The sequence below is a fragment of the Periplaneta americana genome, chromosome 6 (assembly GCF_040183065.1).
Source record: "Periplaneta americana isolate PAMFEO1 chromosome 6, P.americana_PAMFEO1_priV1, whole genome shotgun sequence".
Lineage (NCBI taxonomy): Eukaryota > Metazoa > Arthropoda > Insecta > Blattodea > Blattidae > Periplaneta > Periplaneta americana.
The window spans coordinates 159,079,310-159,101,606 of record NC_091122.1 but is presented as its reverse complement, the minus strand read 5'-3'; the positions used below and the strand labels follow the sequence as shown (position 1 = coordinate 159,101,606).

The 22,297-nt window shown below is 35.9% G+C and overlaps 1 protein-coding gene across 3 annotated transcripts in view; it reads right to left on the bottom strand.

Moving 5' to 3' along the window:
• LOC138701977 (uncharacterized) overlaps nt 1-22,297 on the bottom strand; it is a 42,211-nt gene extending 19,914 nt beyond the window's left edge. The window contains exons 1-5 of one of the 3 annotated variants that reach the window (XM_069829401.1): nt 22,139-22,297; nt 16,010-16,213; nt 10,359-10,566; nt 4,410-4,775; nt 2,409-2,563 (exon numbers count right to left, since the gene is read on the bottom strand). In XM_069829401.1, the coding sequence (XP_069685502.1) occupies nt 2,409-2,563; nt 4,410-4,775; nt 10,359-10,566; nt 16,010-16,204 (924 nt within the window). In that variant the 5' untranslated portion in view covers nt 16,205-16,213; nt 22,139-22,297. Of the gene's footprint in view, nt 1-2,408; nt 2,564-4,409; nt 4,776-10,358; nt 10,567-16,009; nt 16,214-16,923; nt 17,089-21,927; nt 22,091-22,138 lie in introns of those variants that run through there. The other 2 variants (XM_069829402.1, XM_069829403.1) reach the window with 2 other exon arrangements.

The window sequence follows — 22,297 nt, the reverse complement described above, 5'->3', positions numbered from 1 at the left end:
TTTGTATTCTTTTTAGGTTTCCATTGTGAATATGAGCAGAATATAGGCTTTAGGGTATTTCATCGTGTCCTGAAACTTTACATTACCAACGTTCCGGAACTATACTAAAAGCCAGGTTATGAACCGACTAAACCGGAAGCAACGTTCTGTTGCCCTCTTTCTGAGCTCTGTTGACACATAGTGGCGCGAGATTCAAAGCAGGTACATAGCTAGGAACTAGGTTTCGTCGTCAGGGCAGACAGGTAAGACCAGAGAGGTCACCTACTCTTTTAATTCGTTGCGTTTGGCTTAGAATTTGATAATTTCAGACGAAGTCGAAATAAATCTATAGCCTATTAAATTACAAAACAAAAATGTTTCTATGAAATACTGCATTTCTCCATTGACTCGTCGCAATGCAATCAGATTACTAAACACAATAATTTTCACATCCATTATCTCGAAAACAAATGTGGATCAGCTGTTGGGATTATTTAATTTGTCATCATTCGCGTGGCTCATAGACGTCGCTAGTGTCGCGAAGAATAGACTACTTAGTTCGACAGAGACTACCCAGAGTGCACCACACACAGTCTAGATTACACTCGTAATGAATGAATGAATGATGATGATGATGATGATGATGATGATGATGATGGAGAATAGTCGGGATGTCAAGGGAAACCGCAGTACCAGAAGAAAACACCTGTGTTGTCTGGACAAAGGGCTTGCCTAATACAACATAAATTCAAGATGTTGTATATAATCAAATAAAAACATACAATTTTAATGTAAAATATATTTTTCTTACCACTTGAGAAATAATGTGAAAAAGTAAATAAAAAGTTATGTTTCAGGTAGTTTGAAAAGTATGTAGGGCAAGTTTTAAGCAAACATTTTTTATGAGAAATAGCTATTTTTCAAAATACAGTACAATTTAAATTTACGAAAATTTTAATAATTCATATTAATTTCCACCAGATAAGATCAAATGTTGTACAGAGGTTATTTATATGCAGCATTATGTATGAACAAATTTTCGAAGATCTATCTCAAACTGTTTGATGGGATTTTCTAGTTGCCAAACTTCCAGAACGATCCCAAGGTTCACTCAGCCTCTTACCAAATTGAATACCGGGACTTTCCCAGGGGTAAAAGGCGGTCGGAGCGTGGTGTCGACCACACCACCTCATTCTAGTGCCGAGCTCTGATGCCTGCTCGAAACCTGAGTACGCAGCAGTGGCGGTGCGTCAATAAGAGCACGTGAACACCTTGCTTCCATTAATGCACGACTAGTTTTATTATTTAATACCTATTGAAGTAGTGGGAATGTATAATATCAGAATCGAGTATTTTAAACTTCCCGCATCTTGCATAAACTTCTTATGTAAACTTGGCAACATCCGTTCACGTACAAGCTGTTCTCTTTCCAAGAAGGTTACAGGAATTTCACGCATGCGCGGTAGAAAATTGCCTTTCGCTGGCCTCTTATGACTCGTCAAGAGCACAAAGCGTTAAGTGAACAGTGAATCTATCCTACAGATGTCAGGTGCATCAATGCTATCGTTCACGTGCTATTTCTCGAGGAATAAATTTAATAGTCTGTATTCTAGCCTGTAGGTGTCAGCATGTCACTGTCGGAACGTTTACTTTATGTGGATGTGTGTACAGTGCTGCTACGAGAGCGTAGTTTGTGAATTACTCTACTTCAGTGTCAGCATAATAGGATAGTTTGGCTTTCAAACACGTGCTGGCTGAATGTGGTGGTGGTGTGAATTTAAGTATCTGTATGGTAGTGTATAATATTTAAGAATAATATTTACTGGCATGTATTTATGGTAATCAATCTATGGAATGAGATTACAGTACTGATATAGGCTATAGTGTATCAGTGAGTTGTGAACCAAAATATATTACTGAACACACGCTTTTGTAAATAACGGCATTGTGTTATGTATTAATTTTTAACAAACGTAAACAATGAACTCTGTTCAAGTAATTTGGAACAGTAAAGAACTGGGTAAACTGGCTTACCAGGAAAAATTGGAAATAAAAAGACTGGGTTTCATTATTATTATTATTATTATTATTATTATTATTATTATTATTATTATTATTATCATCATCATTATATGTTCTTTTGAATTTATATACGGTTTTTTCGATAGTGAAACATTGGAATCATGACATTTTATATTAGGCTAAACGTAGGATTTCAAATTCTCTTCGATTTTGGAACACAAAATTGTGAACACATATAATATTTTATCACGAGCCGCCACTGGTACGCAGCGAACCTTAGTGTAGTCAGCCGATGTGAGTTGGGAATGCGCCTAGCTTGAGGGTTAGCGCAACAGAGCTTGAAAGATCGCGCTGCTGTGTCGCAGTGTCCTCCCTCCCAAAATTAAATTGAACTCAACTATTTTTACCTGATGTTTTTCAAGTGTTTCCAAGAAAGTGGCTGGCTCGAATCGAGGAAGTATGACTAATTTCGCACCGCAAAATATAGCAGCCATCAGCTCATAACACAAAGCGTAGGCATGGAAGAAGGGCAGAACGGCAGGCGTAACATCTTGGTAAGAATCTGTAACGAGTACATACGATTATCGATCTGCGACGTCGCTATCAGTGGACTACCTCTCGTAAGTTTACAAGTCATTTACACAACTTAATTTTAAATGCCTATTTTAGTACTTTACAAGTTTATTTTTATGTTTCCAGAGTCCATTTTAAGTGCTTAAACATACAAGTGCCTTAAAATCCTAGGCCTACCTATTACCACAGTCTAGTATATACAGTCACGAAGCTTAATACTTACTAAATATGCAAACATTGACAGTTGAAATATGCATCCATAGATAGTTGCTCACCACTAGGATCGCTACTATCGCCTCATCACAGACTCTTTCCCTAGCAGATCATAAAATGTATTGTACTTTCGATATCGTGGTCTTTTGAAAAAATTAACACCTTCCTTCCACTACTGAAATATGAAATACATAAGGTTTATATATTATTTTCATAAAATATATATTATATTCTATAACTCACCTTTCTGGATCTTTCGGAAGAAGGATAACTCTAACCTATTTTTCTTACAATTTATAGTACTACAAACGTCTCCTTGTCCCATATTATTATTCAAATTATTGTATTTTAGCCATTTACATCTATTACAACCGATAACGAACATTTCACAGTGTACATAGCTTTTCACAAAAATGCGAAATACGGCAAAGTCAATGCTTTTTCGATCTAGACCAGGCCATAATGTTTGTTCGGTTTTTCTATTTCAGTGTATGGAGCTCAATGAAATATTATATTATAACTTTATTGCTTATCATTGCTAAGCTTTATTTAGTGTAATGTGTCTCTAAGTTCCGTTTACTTCTTGTTGCATAATATGTTGCAAAACTGTGTTATTTTAATATGAAGAGAATTTTACATGTTAATATAATCTGTTCGCGTCAACATTTCATGTTTAGAATTGAAGCTATTTTGAGGTTCAATAAAAAAGAATTTATATTGTGATTTCAATTTAGCACATCTACCTTCCTTAATTTTAGACAAAACATTTACCATACCACTCCTATTAAATTAGTATACGTACAATAATTGTGTTACTTCGTCTCTTAAGTAGTAGATAAATACAATAATTCAGTACTCAATTGTACTATCAAAATACAAATTGAATGTCCGGTGTATCATACATGATATTATGCTTAATTATAATGTATGATTGCGAATTTAGGAATATAAGTTAAATATAGTAAACATAACCTATAATTTTCGTATGAATGGTAAGGCATTGGAGATCACTAAATTTAGACAGAAAGGGGCAACTGGTACAGTGAACATAACCTATAATTTCAACATATCTAAATATCCGTGCGGTGCAATTGAAAATTACTGAATCGTGCATAAATGAATGTACAAGAATTTCTCAATATTTAATCGAAATAAAGGCAGGTATTACACATACGAACAACGTAATTTTCACACATAAATAATATTACATCTTAACTCGCAAGTGATTTATGTCTGAAGTGTCTCATAATCATTGTTTTAAATTTTATTAATGGAATTACACTACATTTTAGTGAAACATAAGCATTCCAACTAATTTATATGGTTGAAACGCCGCCCTTCGTGATCGTGTTAAGCGAGTTACATGGTCTGCCTTACGGCCTGTATTAGATCACGATGGCTGTGGCACAGTCTATTGTTCCTAGTACTCACAGCGCTCCAAGCGGCTAGCAACTATCGCGAGATTTGCAAAAAATCATCCCAAGCTTTGTGACTGTATATAGTAGACTGTGCTATTACATTGTTGTAGCAGTAGCCCAGCAGACTAGCACTGAAGCACCATGGCGATCGCCTGAAATAAAGTTCATATTAGGATTTTTGTATGTAGAGATGAGAAACTTTACCTGTGGCCATTTCATAAACAGCTAATTCTGGAACGTGTGTTTGTTGTACATTGGACACCACATTTCTGTGATGCAGCATCACTCCTTTGGGTAGTCCTGTCGTTCCGCTGGAATACGGCAAGATAGCCGTATCCTCCACGCTTCCATTGAAACGGATGTGGGAAGTATCTATTCCATCCCGGAGCATGTGCATCAAGTCTATAGCGTGCTCAGGTATATGCGACTTCTCAATTTCTGGCGCTATAATAATGAAAGGGCCTTCTTTTTTATTAGTCGAATCGAGAGCTTTCTGGACTGTGGAATGTATGGAGGACACCGTCACGATAAATCGAGGTTGGCTGTCCTTGAGCTGTCTCGACATTTCTTCTGTAATAAACAAACATAGAAAAATAAATATTTTTCGTAAACCTTTGTTACTGATATTTTGGTTGGGTTTCTCAAGACTTGAACATGAAGCTGGTGGGGAAATAAGGGCAAGTTGGGTAGCGAGTATAATATTGGCACTTAAAAAAAAGAACGGTAGCCTATTGGTTAATAAAATGTACAAGAATTTTTAGTGCAAAATGTCATCTAGGCCTACTGAAATATACTGGCAACATGTTCTCGGAGACTGTGCAACAAAATATATTTTATGCTCGACCATGCCGAAATGTAGTAATTATACACTTGGTAGTAGCCCTTTAATGCACCTCATTAAAGTACACCTATTCATTATAATTCAGTTGTTTAGCCAATGAAAAATCACCTTTGTACTGATTGTACCATTATAAAACCGCAAGTATCGATTATTCTCGGATATGCAATCGAAAGACAATTAGCGAAAAGTCACGGAGGCTGGAAATCCAATACTGTTGCAGAAGGTTATGTTCTGTTACTATAATAATTAGCGTTAATTGTAAATAATATTCAGATAAATTCAATTTGTCATCTCGTTTTTCAATTCTAAATCAATTTCCAGGTTATATCAAACCTAATCTTCATGTTATTCTCTAAATTATATCAAGGTCAATGACATTCGTGTTTCGGAAAAAATCAATACTTTCGCGTCTGCGCACATCTCACAATTCAGGTCAGTTCCACTCGTTCCACATAACCATAACATGAATACTTCTGAATAATTTCAAGTTAGAAATATGGTCGAGCATAGAAAGTCGTATGAAACTTGCCTATGATGGTAATTAAGACGCTCATATGAAAATTATGAAAATCGCTTGCGCTCGTTTCATAAACAAACATACTCGCGTCTTAATTACTACCATTATAGGCTCGTTGCATAATGTACTATTCCAGGACCACGGAAGTTATATGTCTCTTTTTTGGACCAACAGTCGATTTATATGTTAAGGTTCTGTTTTTTGTTAATTTTATTCATACTTGTACCAACATTACAGCGTCTACACCTGTAGACTAACTCGAAACCAGGTGCCCCAGGTTCGAATCTCGGTCGAGGCAAGTTACCTGATTAAGGTTTTTTTCGAGGTTTTCCCTCAACCCAATATGAATAAATGCTGGGTAACTATCGATGCTGGATCTCAGACTCATTTCACCTATATTATCACCTTCATTTCATTCAGACGCTAAATAACCTGAGATGTTAATACAGCGTCTTAAAATAACCCACTAAAAAATTGCGGCGCTAAATATACTTTGCATCTTGAGTCACTATGCAGTTCATTGTATGCTACTTCACTTTCATTTCACTTATTGTATTCCATAGATCTTACAACATTGAAGCTTTAAGATGTGGAACAAGTCAAAAGTAAAAAAAAAAAAAAGAAGTTGATTATTTAACGACGCTATAGGAGCGTCGGAATTGGTGATAGCAAGATTATAGGCCTATTTGGCGAGATGAGGCCGAGGATTCGCCACAGATTATCTGACATTTGCCTTACGGTTGAGGAAAATCTCAGAAAAACCCAACCAGGTAATCAACGCCCACGGGGGAATCGAACTCAAGCCCGAGAGAAACTCCGATCAGCGGAGCGTCTGCCGACTAAGCTACGCCGATGGCTCTATGGAAATATACAGTACATAACAAGTTCATTAATTTATAGGCATAAACAATACATCAGTTTGAATAGAATGGAACAAACAGTTCGTACACATATTGTTTTCAGTTTAGTAGCTTCAAATATTGAAATTAAATATAATAAAATGTTACATAAACTTGGCTCCATGAGAAATGACATTTAGATATTTAAAAAAAATGGTTTATTTAACGACGTTCGCAACTGCTGAGGTTATATCAGTGTCGCCTGTATACCGGAATTTTGTCCCACAGGAGTTCTTTTATATGCCAGTAAATCTACTGACATGAGCCTGTCGCATTTAAACATACTTAAATGCCATCGACCTGGGCTGGGATCGAACTCACAATCTCGAGCACAGAAGGTCAGTGCTATATCGATTACGCTACCGATGTCGACCATTTAGATATAATTACGAAGAGTTAGAGCACATAATATTCGCATCGCTTTTTGAACAGTTGTATGATATTTAAAGACAATATTAATTATATTTTCAACAAAATATTACCACAGCATACACTTCACGGAATTCTTTGGAATTAATAAGGGATGTATTTGATGAGGAGACAGTTAACATAGAGTTAAGGTTCGCACGTTCACCCTCTCGAATCGAGGAATCATCAGTTGCGCGCAAGAAATAATTCTACCTGATTTCAGTGCGTCAGTTGCGCGCGGCGGTCACTTTAGGAAATGCATCAATTACGCGCGATAATCTTTTCGCAGTATTCGGGACTTTGTTGTTCTTGTCACAATGGCACAAAGTGAAATCTAGACACTTACAAGCGGCAATATCAAACAGTTTTCCGTCATTCACTTTAAATTCCAGAATCTTATTTGCCCTTTCACTTCCCCTATTATCGTTAAATCTTAAAACATTTCTTACTTTTCTGTAGTAACTGTTGATCATCATAGATATACTCCGAAGACAAATCACGGGAACTAAAGCATTTTTCCAAATATCTTATAATTTTTTGCTACCTTACTTGAAATCACATTCTCGTCTGGTTCTTTGATTCCGCTCCTCTTCAGCTGCTAAGATCGTCATAGTTCATACAGTTTCCTCTGCTCTTACATATAACAGATTTCTTCCTAGTTGATTTAGCCACCTTTTGTATTTCGTAATGCAAAAGACACAACGACAGTAGAGTAAAACAACTGATACACTGCGAGACACTGTACTGCTGGCGAGGAGAATTCCATCACTGAGTCACTCTCTCAAAACCGCCTCCACCCCACAACTCCACTTCCCGAACACTTGTAAGCTATTAGAACGCACAGTCAATAAATATTAAGTCAAAATTAAGTACAATAAAATCTAAAATTTAATCCTTTTTACTTAAATTATTTAAGCCCGGTTGCAGAAACACTGATCAAATATGATTGGCGATCAAGGAGGGTTTGATTGGCGATCAGTTCTATTTCTGTTGCAGAAAGAAAATCAGTATTTGATCGGAGATCAGTCTTCCATCAGATTTGATTAACAGATTTTTGCTGGTTAAGTGACTGATTATTGATCAAGTATTTATGTTGTTCTCTTTATAGTGCAGTTACTGCAATTTATATAGTAAATAGTTATAGCGTAATAATATTGTTTTCGACATAATGGATTCTTCTGATGAAGAAATTTTAGAATGAAGGAAATATTATTAAGAAGAAGGCATTTCCGTGATAGACACGAATTGTTTTTATGTATGACAGAGAATTTGAGCAAAGATTTAGGTTAAGTAAGGTTTCGTGTGTTTTGTTACTTTCAAAAATTTAAACAAATATATGCAGACAGACAAATCGAAACCTTCCACTTTCTCTTATGAACCAAGTTCTAATAACGCTGAGATTTTATGCTGTTGGGTATTGGGTGATCTTGTTGGGGTCCACAAATCAACTATTTGCCGAATAGTTAGGAATGTTACGTATGAAATTGCTTTGTTATCGCAGGATGTCCTAAAGCCCCCAACCTCAGACAGGGAACGATTTGAAATCCAGAGTGAACTTTCAGCCATGTCAGGATTTCCAAGAGTAACTGGTTGTATAGACTGATCACATCCCTATCCAATCACCTAGTTGAAATGATGCCGAACTTTATCGAAATAGAAAAGGTTTCTTTTATGTGAATGTACAGGCAATATGTAGCCTACACCATAATTGAAATTTTGGAATGTTGTAATCCGTTGGCAGGGTTCTACACATGATAACACAATATTTTTAATGAGTAGGTTACGAGCTCAATTTGTAAACAAAGAGATGGGAAATGGAATTTCTTTTGGACTATGGAGGCTATGCATGTTCCAATTTCTTGTCGACTCCCCTAGCAAATCCCGCAACAGAAGCCCCCTTACGTTTTTTGTTTGCTTCATTTTTTTCACTATATATACAATAATCACCAATTAGGAACAGGATTCTTTGTTCGTAAAAGAATAAAATCAGCTGTAAAAAAGGTCGAATTTATCAGTGACAGGTTATCATATTTAGTACTTAAGGGTAGATGGTGCGACATCATAGTTATAAATGCTCACGCCCCTACAGAAGAGAAATACGACCATATAAAGGATAGCTTCTATGAGGAATTGGAACATACTTTTGATCAGTTCCCTAGATATCACATGAAAATTTTGTTGGGGGATTTCAATGCTAAAGTAGGACGGGAGGATATTTTTAGACCAACTATTGGAAAAGAGAGCCTACACGCAATTAGTAGTGACAATGGAGTTAGATTAGTCAACTTTGCCACATCGAAAAATTTAATTGTCAAAAGTACAACATTCCCCCATAAGGATATACATAAATATACTTGGACTTCTCCAGATGGATTGACACACAACCAAATAGATCACATCTTGATAGATAAACGGAGACATACTAGTATAGTAGATATTCGAACTTCCAGGGGTGCAGACTGTAATTCTGACCATTATTTGGTGATTGGAGAATTAAGAAAAAATATGCGTGTTATTATTCGGTTGAGAAGCTCTTATCATCCAGTCTGCTGTCCAAAAATCTGAAAGTTAGAATTTATAAAACAGTTATATTACCGGTTCTTCTGTATGGTTGTGAAACTTGGACTCTCACTCTGAGAGAGGAACATAGGTTAAGGGTGTTTGAGAATAAGGTGCTTAGAAAAATATTTGGGGCTAAGCGGGATGAAGTTACAGGAGAATGGAGAAAGTTACACAACACAGAACTGCACGCATTGTATTCTTCACCTAACATAATTAGGAACTCAAAATCCAGACGTTTGAGATGGGCAGGACATGTAGCACGTATGGGCGAATCCAGAAATGTATATAGAGTGTTAGTTGGGAGACCGGAGGGAAAAGACCTTTAGGGAGGCCGAGACGTAGATGGGAGGATAATATTAAAATGGATTTGAGGGAGGTGGGGTGTGATGATAGAGCTGGATTAATCTTGCACAGGATAGGGACCGATGGCGGGCTTATGTGAGGGCGGCAATGAACCTTCGGGTTCCTTAATAGCCATTTGTAAGTAAGTATATATACAAATAGAATCCGCCTGTTTTCTTTCTACAAAAACCAATAAAACAGCAAAGCATTCACTTGTTTTCCTAGTCACCGTCCACTTGATGCATTCGTTTCGCGACTTTTAAAGAGCATCAAATTAGCTGTGGTTGCTAAATAGCGCTGTTGTCAAATGCATTTCTTCCTCAAATCAGCAATTGGTAAATCGAAACAAGTTGTTTGGAGATTCACGTTTATGCAACGCAATGAAGAATCAAATAAATCAGATATCAACTGACTGGCGCTCAGGGACTGATTTGATTTGCGTTTCTGCAACCGGGACTTAAACTTCGTATTGAGAATACAACATTGTTGTGTTTTTTTTAGCTGTAAGCAATAATTTCAGAGAATATAAACTGCTATTACCATGATTGAACGGTAGGTTATCGAGTCTGCTTACTTTTACGTACCCGCTGTGTATGTAGGGTTGATGGTGGTAACCACGAGGCCTGCTTCTATGGCCCCGAACAGAACTATCGGCCACTCGATGTTGTTCGACATTATTATAGCGAGGCAGTCTCCGGGTTGCAGACCGATTCGATGTAGGGACGCAGCAAACCTTCGGCAGAGTTCACGCGCCTCCGCATATCGATAGCGTCTTCCCGTTATTGCACATTCCTGCAGATCGAGAAAACCAATATCACAAGTTGCTAGCGGATTTTCGGTCCCTAAACAGCAACAAGACAGCTCCCTTGGCTTCCGGACGGACACCTCACATTCAGCATGGGGACCGAAAATCCGCTTTCTGCTGATGAGTATTTCTTCTGAAATTTCCAGGTTATTCATACAAAAAAGAGGGAGAGTATTCGTCACTCTAACACACTGTGAGTGTGTTTCACGAGCAAATCCTATGGCAGAGATGCTAAATCGTGCGCCACTTGTGGCATACGTTACAAGCCGTATTATGTCATTCATTCCTTCTCTCAATCCCACTGGTCATTCACATAAGATAGAGTGGATTTATATTCACTGTCCTGTAGTGGAATTCAGCGCAGTGTCGTTCGCAAAATTCCAGTTTAAAGAGCAATGGGAAAATGAATACTTTTGCATTCAAAACAATTACAAAATATGCGAGTCTTCGTTGCACGTATGAGGTTATGTTTGGATCTACAGTACATAGGTATGTGAGCAAACATTCTCGAAAATGAACTTCATTAAGAACGAAAATCGCTCTAAATTGACGGATGGACATTTGATTTCCCTCCTCAGGCTATGTACATCTTCAGTTTAGCCTAATATAATGAAACTGGTGGACAAAAAAAATGCAGAGATCTGACACACGTTGTAGTTAAAGCTAAGTTAATTACAGCAATGATTTGCCTTTATATTCACATGAGAATTTAAATTTTTTTTAGTTTTTATTATCGGACCAACTTAGTCAATTTAACTTAACGGGAGAGGATGATATTTTTTAAAACGTTTTTCCTATTTGGTGTAAAATATTAATTTTTGTATGTAGAGAGCTCATAGCTGTGGCAACTCAACCAAATAAAAAATATTTTGAAAAAAAAATTATTTGGGGGTCCAAATTTGAAAAAAAAATATACCCAATGCAGAATTGTACTAAAATCGATATATCTAAGCCGTTTTTAAAGATAGATTCAAACAGTTTTTTGCAATGTATTTGCAAAAGCATATTCTACAAATTTTCTGTAACAGAATTTTGATATTAGTCCCTACGTTTGTAAAATAAACAATTAAAATTGAATAACAATTTCCTGATTTCCTTTCTTGCAAACAAACGGACGTATTTTTAAAATGAAATCAATTAACAAAATTCTGTTACAGAGAAAATTTTCCTAATACTCTAAAGAATGTGTGTTCTAACTTTCATCCATGTATCTTTAATAGTTCAGAAATTATATCTATTTTTGTCTGGCAATGTAGCAAAAAAAAAATGAAGTTACTGGAAACCGATAAAAGCGGGCGTGTGATTTAAAAATCCATAGCGCAGGAAGTTTAAAAATGACGTCTCAACATCCGATAAGGGCACAAATACCCACAAAATGTTATGCAATGCATTCCACACATATCAATAGGTATTTTAAAGAAAACAAATTTTGAAAATTTAATTTACCGGAAACAACAATAAAAGTGGGCGAGTGATTTAAAAATCCATAACTCAGGAAGTTTAAAAATGGCGACTCAACATCCGATAAGGGCACAAATACCCACAAAATGTTATGCAATGCATTCCACACATATCAATGGGTATTTTAAAGAAAACAAATTTTGAAAATTTAATTTACCGGAAACAACAATAAAAGTGGGCGAGTGATTTAAAAATCCATAACTCAGGAAGTTTAAAAATGGCGACTCAACATCCGATAAGGGCACAAATACCCACAAAATGTTATGCAATGCATTCCACACATATCAATGGATATTTTAAAGAAAAAAAATTTTGAAAATTTAATTTACCGGAAACAACAATAAAAGTGGGCGAGTGACTTAAAAATCCATAACTCAGGAAGTTTAAAAGTGGCGACTCAACATCCGATAAGGGCAAAAATACCCACAAAATGTTATGCTATGCATTCCACACATATCACAGAGTAATTTAAATTTTTTTTATTTTTTTTTTTATAATTTACTCATTTTTCACCAAAAAATACATCCTCTCCCTTTAAACTACGTCACAAAAGTTTATGAAATATTTCAGATGACGAGAACCTATTATAAAAAAATAGTGATTGACAGGGATAACTATTTATGAAGATTAATGAAATTGTATCATTTTTTTAATATTGGTGTCGGCGGAGATTGTTGGAGATTGATTTCTACTCTTGGCTGAGATTAATGGAAATTTTGGAAAATACAATTATTTTGGAATTGGATATTAACTCGGTATGAATATTACTTTCCAAATAATTAACATTAACTGGCCGCCCTACCCCATTATCTCCTGATATAGTTGTCTCATAAATGGTGCTTTCTTGGTATCACTCGTGAGGTTCAGAGCTGTCTTCGGACAGTTGACTAAACAACAACAACAAAGAGGTTCGTTGGATTCTGGTAAAGGTGTGATATGGCCAATAGACATTATTTGTTGGATTGAGACTGTATTTGACTGTATTTCATTAAAAAACGGAAAAAAAAACTTGCAGCCCTCAAATTAACACTTTCTAATTATAAGTGAAATGTTGAATTCTCCGTCTTTTGAATCCACTAATGTAATCAGAACACCTGGAATACCATGTAGCTTATTTGGATATACTTTCTAAACGGAACCTTCAAAGGGCCTATTTCATAAAACTTGACAATTTTAAATATGTCATTCTGACAAATAACAAATGACGACTCTACATATTGTCAATTTTCTGTTCCATAAAAACATTCCTTCTGTCAGGAGAAATAGTGACAATTTGTCAGATTCTGTTTCATAAAATGTTTACCGTGACAGGCAAAATTTTACAATTTGTCAAGACTTTTCTGACATAAATTCACTGTATGAAACAGAAGAGTGTTGATCATTTGTTGACAGTTCTACATATTTATAGAGGATTGTCATGGAATTCTGACACCTCATGTTTCATACTATATCATAGGAAGTTAACAATGTATTGTTGCTGTAATTGGGCCACAATTGTACCTATTTTAAGAAGGGGGACAAGACTAACTGTAGTAACTTTCGAGGAATATCACTTTTGTTGATGTACAAAATGTTGTCCAATACTCATATTCTTTTAAGAAGATTAACTCCATATGTATATGAAATTATTGGGGATCATCAGTGTGATTTTAGACGTAATAGATTGACTATTGATCAGATTTTTTGTATTCGACAGATATTAGAGAAAAATGGGAGTATAGGTGTACAGTACATCAGTTATACATAGATTTAAAAAAGGCATATGAATCGGTTAAGAGAGAAGTTTTATATAATATTATTATTGAATTTCGTATTCCCAAGAAACTAGTTCGATTAATTAAAATGGTTCTCAGTGAAACGTACAGCAGAGTCCGTGTAGGTCAGTTTCTGTCATGCTTTTCCAATTCACTGCGGGCTAAAGCAAGGAGAAGCACTGTCACCTTTACTTTTTAACTTCGCTCTAGAATATGCCATTAAGAAAGTCCAGGATAACAGAGAGGGTTTGGAACTGAACGGGTTACATCAGCTCCTTGATGTGACTATGTTAGGAGAAAATCCATGAACTATTAGGAAAAACACGAGAATTTTACTTGAAGCAAGTAAAGAGATAGGTTTGGAAGTAAAACTTGAAAAGACTAAGTATATGATTATGTCTCGTGACCAGAATATTGTACGAAATGGAAAAATATAAAAATCGGAAATTTATCCTTCGAAGAGGTAGAAAAATTCAAATATCTTGGAGCAACAGTAACAAATATAAATGATTCTCGGGAGGAAATTAAACGCAGAATAAATATGGGAAATGCGTGTTATTATTCGGTTGAGAAGCTTTTGTCATCCAGTCTGCTCTGAAAAAAGCTGAACGTTAGAATTTATAAAAGAGTTATATTACCGGTTGTGAAACTTGGACTCTCACTTTGAGAGAGGAACCGAGGTTAAGGGTGTTTGAGAATAAGGTTCTTAGGAAAATATTTGGGGCTAAGAGGGATGGAGTTACAGAAGAGTGGAGAATGTTACATAACGTAGAACTATATGCATTTTATTCTTCACCTTACATAATTAGGAACTTCAAATCCAGGCGTTTGAGATGGGCAGGGTATGTAGTACGTATGGATGAATCCAGAAATGCATATAGGGTATTAATTGGGAGACAGGAGGGAAAAAGACCTTTGGGAAGGCCGAGACGTAGATGGGAGGATAATATTAAAATGGATTTTAGGGAGGTGGGATATGATTCTAAACACTGGATAAATCTTACTCAAGACACGGACCGATGGCGGACTTACGTGAGGGCGGCAATGAACCTCCGTGTTCTCTACAAGGAATTTTGTAAGTAAAACCCATATTATTGTTATAACTTATAGGCCTAAATAAATCACGACAAGTAGGTATATAATTTTATAAGTAGCTGGTTTTAGAGCAAAGTAGCTGGATTTTGATACAAACGTAGCTGGAAAGGTAGTTTCGAGATAGGCAACGCAGATGATGGCAGAAGGTTAAATTAAATGTAGAGCTTGTGTGATAAGTTCTGTACCAAGCTATTCTGTCATTAATTGTATGCAGTATCAAAGCAGAACAATGCATTTGTTAATAAATGCGTGGTTTGGGAATACGAGGGCGATCCAGGAAATAACGACCGTTCGCGCATACCCACCGCGCAGCTGACTCCCCTTCCTTGTTTGAAGGTCAACTGGCTTCTTTAACATGTGTTCTCATAATGTTGTGAGTACTGGTTGCAACAAGTCGTCATTGTGCATTTTGTGTTACTTCAAAATGAACGACGTGATTGATAATCCCGCCGACTGTGAGGTGAGGAGTGTGATTCGATTTTTGAATGCCCGACATTTGAAACCTGCAGAAATTTACCGGCAATTGAAAGAAGTGTATGGTGATACTGTAATGAATGAAAGAAATGTTCAACAATGGGCGAAAAAATGTCCACGATGAAACTCGACCCGGACGCCCATCACTCATCACAGAAGACCTGAAGACTAAAGTGAACGACAGAATCTTGCAAGACAGGCGCACATCACTCGACGAATTGCTGAAAGACTTTCTGGGTGGTACGAGTTTTGGAAGTGATGAAGAGTTGAAGAAGACAGTGAACACCTGGCTTAATGAACTGGCGGCAGAGGAGTATTACACGGGAATTCTAAAGCTAGTGAACAGATACGACAAATGTTTAAATGTAGGTGGTGATTATGTAGAGAAGTAGAGGAAGCTTCAGTTATGTAACAGACTTTGTTTTTTCAAATAAATATATATTTTTAATTATTACAACAAAACGGTCGTTATTTCCTGGATCCCCCTCGTAATAAGCAGTAGGTTACTGTTAGTATTTTGCACAAGATTAATAATTAAATTTGAATGTATTAAAACGTGTTCTTTTAGGATGGGCAGGAGAATTTTTGGTTGTGCGGGCGTCCTCCCTCGCCCACCCCTAGCGCCGACACTGAATGCCATACTTACATAAGCTACTTTGTCCGGCCAGAGGTCGATTTTCTCCCATATATACTCGGGTATTGAAACGTTCGGTATCCTGACGTCGGGCAGAGGAGACTTGACGATCTGATCGACGACCTGGGACAAGCTCAGCAATCTCCGCTCCTGGCGACGCTTCAACAGCTGCAGCCCGCATCTCAAAATTGCCCCCCGTAAATGCATCTCTGGTCACTGAAAATAATTTAGTTGCCAATTTTTTATTGAATACTTTTCCTTCAACTGCAATTAATTGATGAAGAGCCACGATGACATAGTAATAATTAGAGTCCGGATTTCCTAGCAAATGCATGTTTTTATATAAGCGTGTTACACTTCTCAAACTTTGCAAATATTCGTTTTATGACTTACCTATTCCAAATAACCGTTCTTTATTCCTGCCTTTTTCGGGACTAAATTCATGCATAATACATATTTTGAAGATTTTTAGATTTAATAGCACATATTTATACTTTTATATTGCATATTAGCCTATGTCCCTTTTCTAACTTCAATGCATAGGGGAGAGTCGGGTAGCATCGGACATCGGGTAGTATCGGACAGTGCGTTTTTTTCATCTACCACCATATGGTAGTACCTGAATGACATGGTTACGTTTCTCTATGCGACATCACAGAAACGTAACCATGTCAATCAGGTACTATCATCGTGTGGTAGATGAAAGAAACTCACTGTCCGATATTACCCGATGTCCGATACTACCCGACTCTCCCCTATATTATGTTAACTTGCATAATAGTGCCTTTTATGAATGTTGCTTCGTAGGATCTGATATTTCGACGTTATTTGTTTATTGAAGAAAAAATTAAAAGAAAGCTACTGGTAATATGGTTTCGTGGCATCGTATCTAATAACTAATCTTTGGATTTTTCACTAAATCCTACCTTTACTACACTGTAATTCTTGCAACGTAGAAATGTAATTTTCTGTGTTCAGTAACGTTCTTCTGACACGAGCTGGAGTGAAGAAAATCTGAGAAATTAGTTGTACGTTGTTTGGGAATAAAATAAAAATGTAACATAATGTAGAACTCAATTTTGGTAGTGCATATTTTTTATATTTTTTCGTTTCATTATGCATGTTTTGTCATATGGTAGTGCATCAATGCACGTATGTTTTAAGATTTGATAGTGCATGGAAATTCGAGCTCTATTAATAATACTTCATTGTTTATGTACACTTTTAACACTTTATATAATCACTGATTAACTTCACAACTTCTTTACTTTGTTAACTTTTTAGGAAATTACCTAGCTGACTAGTTTCGAAGCGTTATCGTTCATTATCCAAAGCCTAGTGAAGGCGCCGCGCTATCTTCTGGTATCCTGTTGTGGTGATTGTGTCGAAAAAGGTGTGTGTTTTGAAATTGAGTTGAGTGTTCAGAATGTACAATTCAACCAATGTAGAACACATCACAAACCCCAATCATAACTACAGCAATATAGACACCAACATGAAAATACTACACATCCAAAAAAAAAAAAAAAAAAAAAAAAAAAAAAAAAAAAAAAAAAAAAAAAAAAAAAAGCTTGACACTCTAGACAGTAGCGGCCGGTGATCGAAATCCTCGGTGAGGCCAGATGCAACTAGTTTAAGTGCCTCCGATAGGAAATGTTTGTTTATGATATTAATTATTATTGTTATTATATTATTAATATCATTATTACTATATTATTATTATTATTATTATTATTATTATTATTATTATTATTAGTCTATTCTTATTATTATCAATGAAAAATAATAATTTCACTCACCAAATAAGCTGTTATGCTCTGAGTTTCAGTGATTGTTTCAGTGTGATGAAGCATCCCATATTATGTGTTGAAATTCCCCTTTCTTTCTTTTCTTTTTATTTTTTTCTTTGATAGCAACAAACAAGGCCAAGAGAAGTTTATTTTGCATCACATTTCCACATAACCATTTATGTTGCCCATACCAGGATGCAATAGAAACTCGCGTTTTAAGATTATGTGTGAGAAGAATTATCAGCGATGTCGTAGGTATCTCCATAGTCTCTCTCTGTATTTAAAACTTCCTTTCTTTCAGTATTATTTCTTCTCAAAAAAGGACACTCTAACAATGAATTAACTGCACCAGCATTACTTCTCTCATTTGTTTCTGTTTATATTTTCCCGAAATACATAACAACATTGGCCCACATTCACTACTGTACTACACCCTCGCTTATATGTCATAAACTGAGACATAAGGGGAAAGAATCGAGTGGGTCTCTGCCTGCCAAAGAGCTGGAATTTTGTTATTTATGGCCTAGTTAGGAAGACAAGTCACCACTGCTATTCCCACCCCACTCTACCCTTGAGGCCGGCCCATGGATGGGACGAGTGAAATCTGACCAGGCCAGACGAATTGTGCCTCAGCTACAACGTTTTAAGCGCAAACTCAAAGCCCGCGAAAGGACATGAAATGCATTAAGCGAGACCCGGCACGAATGATTCTGGCCTCAGGAACAAATTTTACTGCAAAACAGGTCTATATACATCACAAGCCAGACCTGGCACGAGCGATTCCGGCCTCAGGAACAAATTTTACTGAAAAACAGGTCTAAATACATCAAAGTTTTCAAATCCTTCTACAGCGATATATGCTTTCTTTCAAATAACTAATACATTATATGAAAACACAAAATTTGATTTCAGTTAAGCCAAGTGACTGAGGCCCGGCCTCACTTGCCTCAGTCAATCAGCCGCCACTGACTCTAGAACAATATTAAATTTACGAACATACAAAAACACACCCTCAGCAAATCCTGAACACTTAACTCAATTTCAAAACACAGATTCTTTTCGACACAATCATGAACACATCCCACCATAACATAAAATCAGAAGATAGCGCAGGACCTTCACTAGGCTTTGGACAATGAAGGATAACACTTTGAAACTAGTCAACCACGTGATTTCCTAAGTTAACACAGTAAATAAATTGTAAAATTAATCAGTGATAGTAATACGTTAATAAAGAAATGTAGGAGAATGATTTTGGGAGTGATCTGCCCAGCCCAAATAATATTAAATTTAATAAATACACGCGCGTGTTTGTGTATACATCGCCTACACTCACATATATTTACTCCGTTTTGTCTGCACAGATTGTGTCTCTAAAGACTAAAACTCGAACGGCAGTGATTACATGCGAGAGATTCTAGACAGAGATGTGGAAACGCCTGCACTACGTGCTCTCAAGAACGTCACAACATAACCTTAAGAGCGATGATTGTATTTTATCTTGCTGAAGAGTGAACTTTGTTACATTTGTATTGCTTTCAATATGAGTACATAACATAGGCGTTTCCACATCCCTGGTCTGTGTAACTAAGGAAACGGGGAAGAGGTATTTGACATGAAAACTACGGCCAGTGATAGTTCATGTACTAACAATGAATTCTTGATTAACCCAACGGATAAAAAAGTCGCAGACTTTTCTGTATCAGTAATGTCACTATTGCTATAAAGAGCGAGTGAATAATATACACAGTCGACCTGGTTGGCAAGTTGGTATAGCGCTGGCCTTCTATGCCCAAGGTTGCGGGTTCGATCCCGGGCCAGGTCGATGGCATTTAAGTGTGCTTAAATGCGACAGGCTCATGTCAGTAGATTTACTGGCATGTAAAAGAACTCCAGCGGGACAAAATTCCGGCACATCCGGCGACGCTGATATAACCTGTGCAGTTGCGAGCGTCGTTAAATAAAACATAACATTTAATAATATACACATTTTCTTGCTTTTTTTTTTTCTTTAATCTTCCTCATGAATATAATAAAAAAATCTTTTGAATCCATCTCTGGGTACTTGGTCGAAAGAATCGCAGTTTTACAAAATTAACAACTTCTTTTGGACAAATTATTTCAGCTAGCCTACTTTAATCATTAAATAAATAAAGAAAAAATAAAATAAATAAATGTATGTATGTATTTATTCACACTGCAAATGGGTTTATACCGGTGACAGTAGCAACTAATTACACTCAATATGACAAGTAATAATAAACACAATTAATAAAAAATACAATTAATAATAATAATAATAACAGGGAGCATCCTAAATTAAATGAAGCACGATCACTTAAAATAACATTTAAAGTACGAGTAAATCTAATTTATATCCTAACCCTAAGTTCGAAGTAAAACCCACGAGTATGATATGTTCATACCCGCACAAGTACTTTTCAGCAATACACTCATTTCGCTGACAACTCACTTACTGCACTGGAACTACGACACATTTCACTGATACTATTCTGATTTCACTAGCAGTTCAAAAACATTTCACTGTTGAATACTTTGCACTGCCACTATAAACTACAAAGCTTCACTGACAGAAACACACTTCACTTACCTACACAACACAATTCACTGACACAACACACTTCTTCACTGATAGAAGACTTTAATAACAAAATAACAATTACACCCTTTAAATAGTGTGTATAATACACTACTGTCTATTAGTAAAGTCCTTAAGCCTATTTGTAAATACATGTTTGGTTATTGGTAAAGCCTTTAGTAAGTCTGCAGGTAAAGCATTCCAGTCCCTGATAGTACGACTGAGAGAAGAAAAATATTACCTTACTCAGAAATACTCAGACTTGAAAGTGTTTGTAACATGATGCCTTACCGGTATGCGGGGGCTTGGATTATCGTCACAACAGACCACGTTGTACTTCTTTTCTGCTTTCTTTAGGCTCTAACGCGTTCTCGGAGCAGTATTATGGGTTATAAACGTGTTTATCTTAATAGACATTACAACAGCGTGCATTCAAATTTTGATTTAAAAAAGTATACATAATAATATCAAGGATAGAAAAACTGAAAACATTCAAAATGTTCGTAACATCTGAAAAGAAAGTAATTTATTCCACTGTACATAAAAACGAATTAACACCAAAAGCATCGTGTCACGCGGCAGAAATTAATCCATTTACAGATGCGGATATTGTTAAGGAGTGGTCTGTAGTTGTACGTAACATTTTATTTTTTAAATTTCCAAATTCAAAACAGATTACAGGTGAAATGAAACAAGAAATGAATCTGCTCGTATTGATATGATTTTGCATAAGAGTCCGCCCTTAAACTTCAAAATATCAGTAATATTTTATTTTAAATCCACCACCAACACAAGCAAGCTTCCAATTTATAGGTGGCTTACATTGTTACATATACAAAATACACAAGAAAAACAACACAAACGAAAGAAAGAAAGAAAGAAAGATACATAATAGATGCTAGAATATAATTAGCAGTTAATATAGTGCCAAATGTCATTATAATAATGCAAAATTATTTCAAAACTAGTATAAAAACATTATAATACACTTATTTAGGTCTAAGTGTGAGTTCTGTTTACTTTATATTGAAATAATAACAGTATTATTATTATTATTATTATTATTATTATTATTATTATTATTATTATTATTATTATTAATATGACAAATAATTCGGTAATTAAAAATCCGCACATTTTGTTAAGCTTCAATACTGCGAAATGAATTGTGGCTCTCGGAAAATTACTATTTCTCACTTTTGACTCTCCTCTAATTTCTAGTGAGTACCATTGCTCTAATAAAATGGGTACAAGGGGTATTTCCTGAGGATTTAGAGCCACGTGGGACTAACAAACTCACTGCTATTAATGCCGGTTTTCTGGAAGCGTCTGAGGATGTCATGACTTGTAACAGAGATAACTTTACTTTATAAGAAAAAAAAAGTAAAAAAAAAAAGAACTGAATCGGGACGAAAAATGCTAACAGTGACGAAAACTGCACATTAATTATAAATGTATAAAGTTGACACTTTTTGTGAAATACCAAAAAGATTACACACAATTGAAATTAGGGCACTCTCAGTGATGTAATACTCAACCACCTTGTTGACTGCTTCTTACAGAGTTGTCTGAGTTCGATCCGCGAGAGATTCTGTGGAATTTATTATATAAAAAGTGGATGTTGTGCAGAATTTTTTGGAGTGCTTCGATTTTCTCCTGTCGTTCTGAAACACTAGGTATCAGTATCTTCTCGTCTCAGCACAGTTTACGTAGTTTAAATTTTAATTAAACTAATAATTCACCATTACTTACAAATCTCCTAATAGAATAACCAATTCGATCACAATTATATGAATTACAGTCGTCAGATGCTTGAACAGAACTAATTTACTCGTACTCGCTTTGACACTGACGATCTTCTAGCAGTTAAAAAAAAAATTACTCGTCATTGCATATGTCGCCTTCACATGA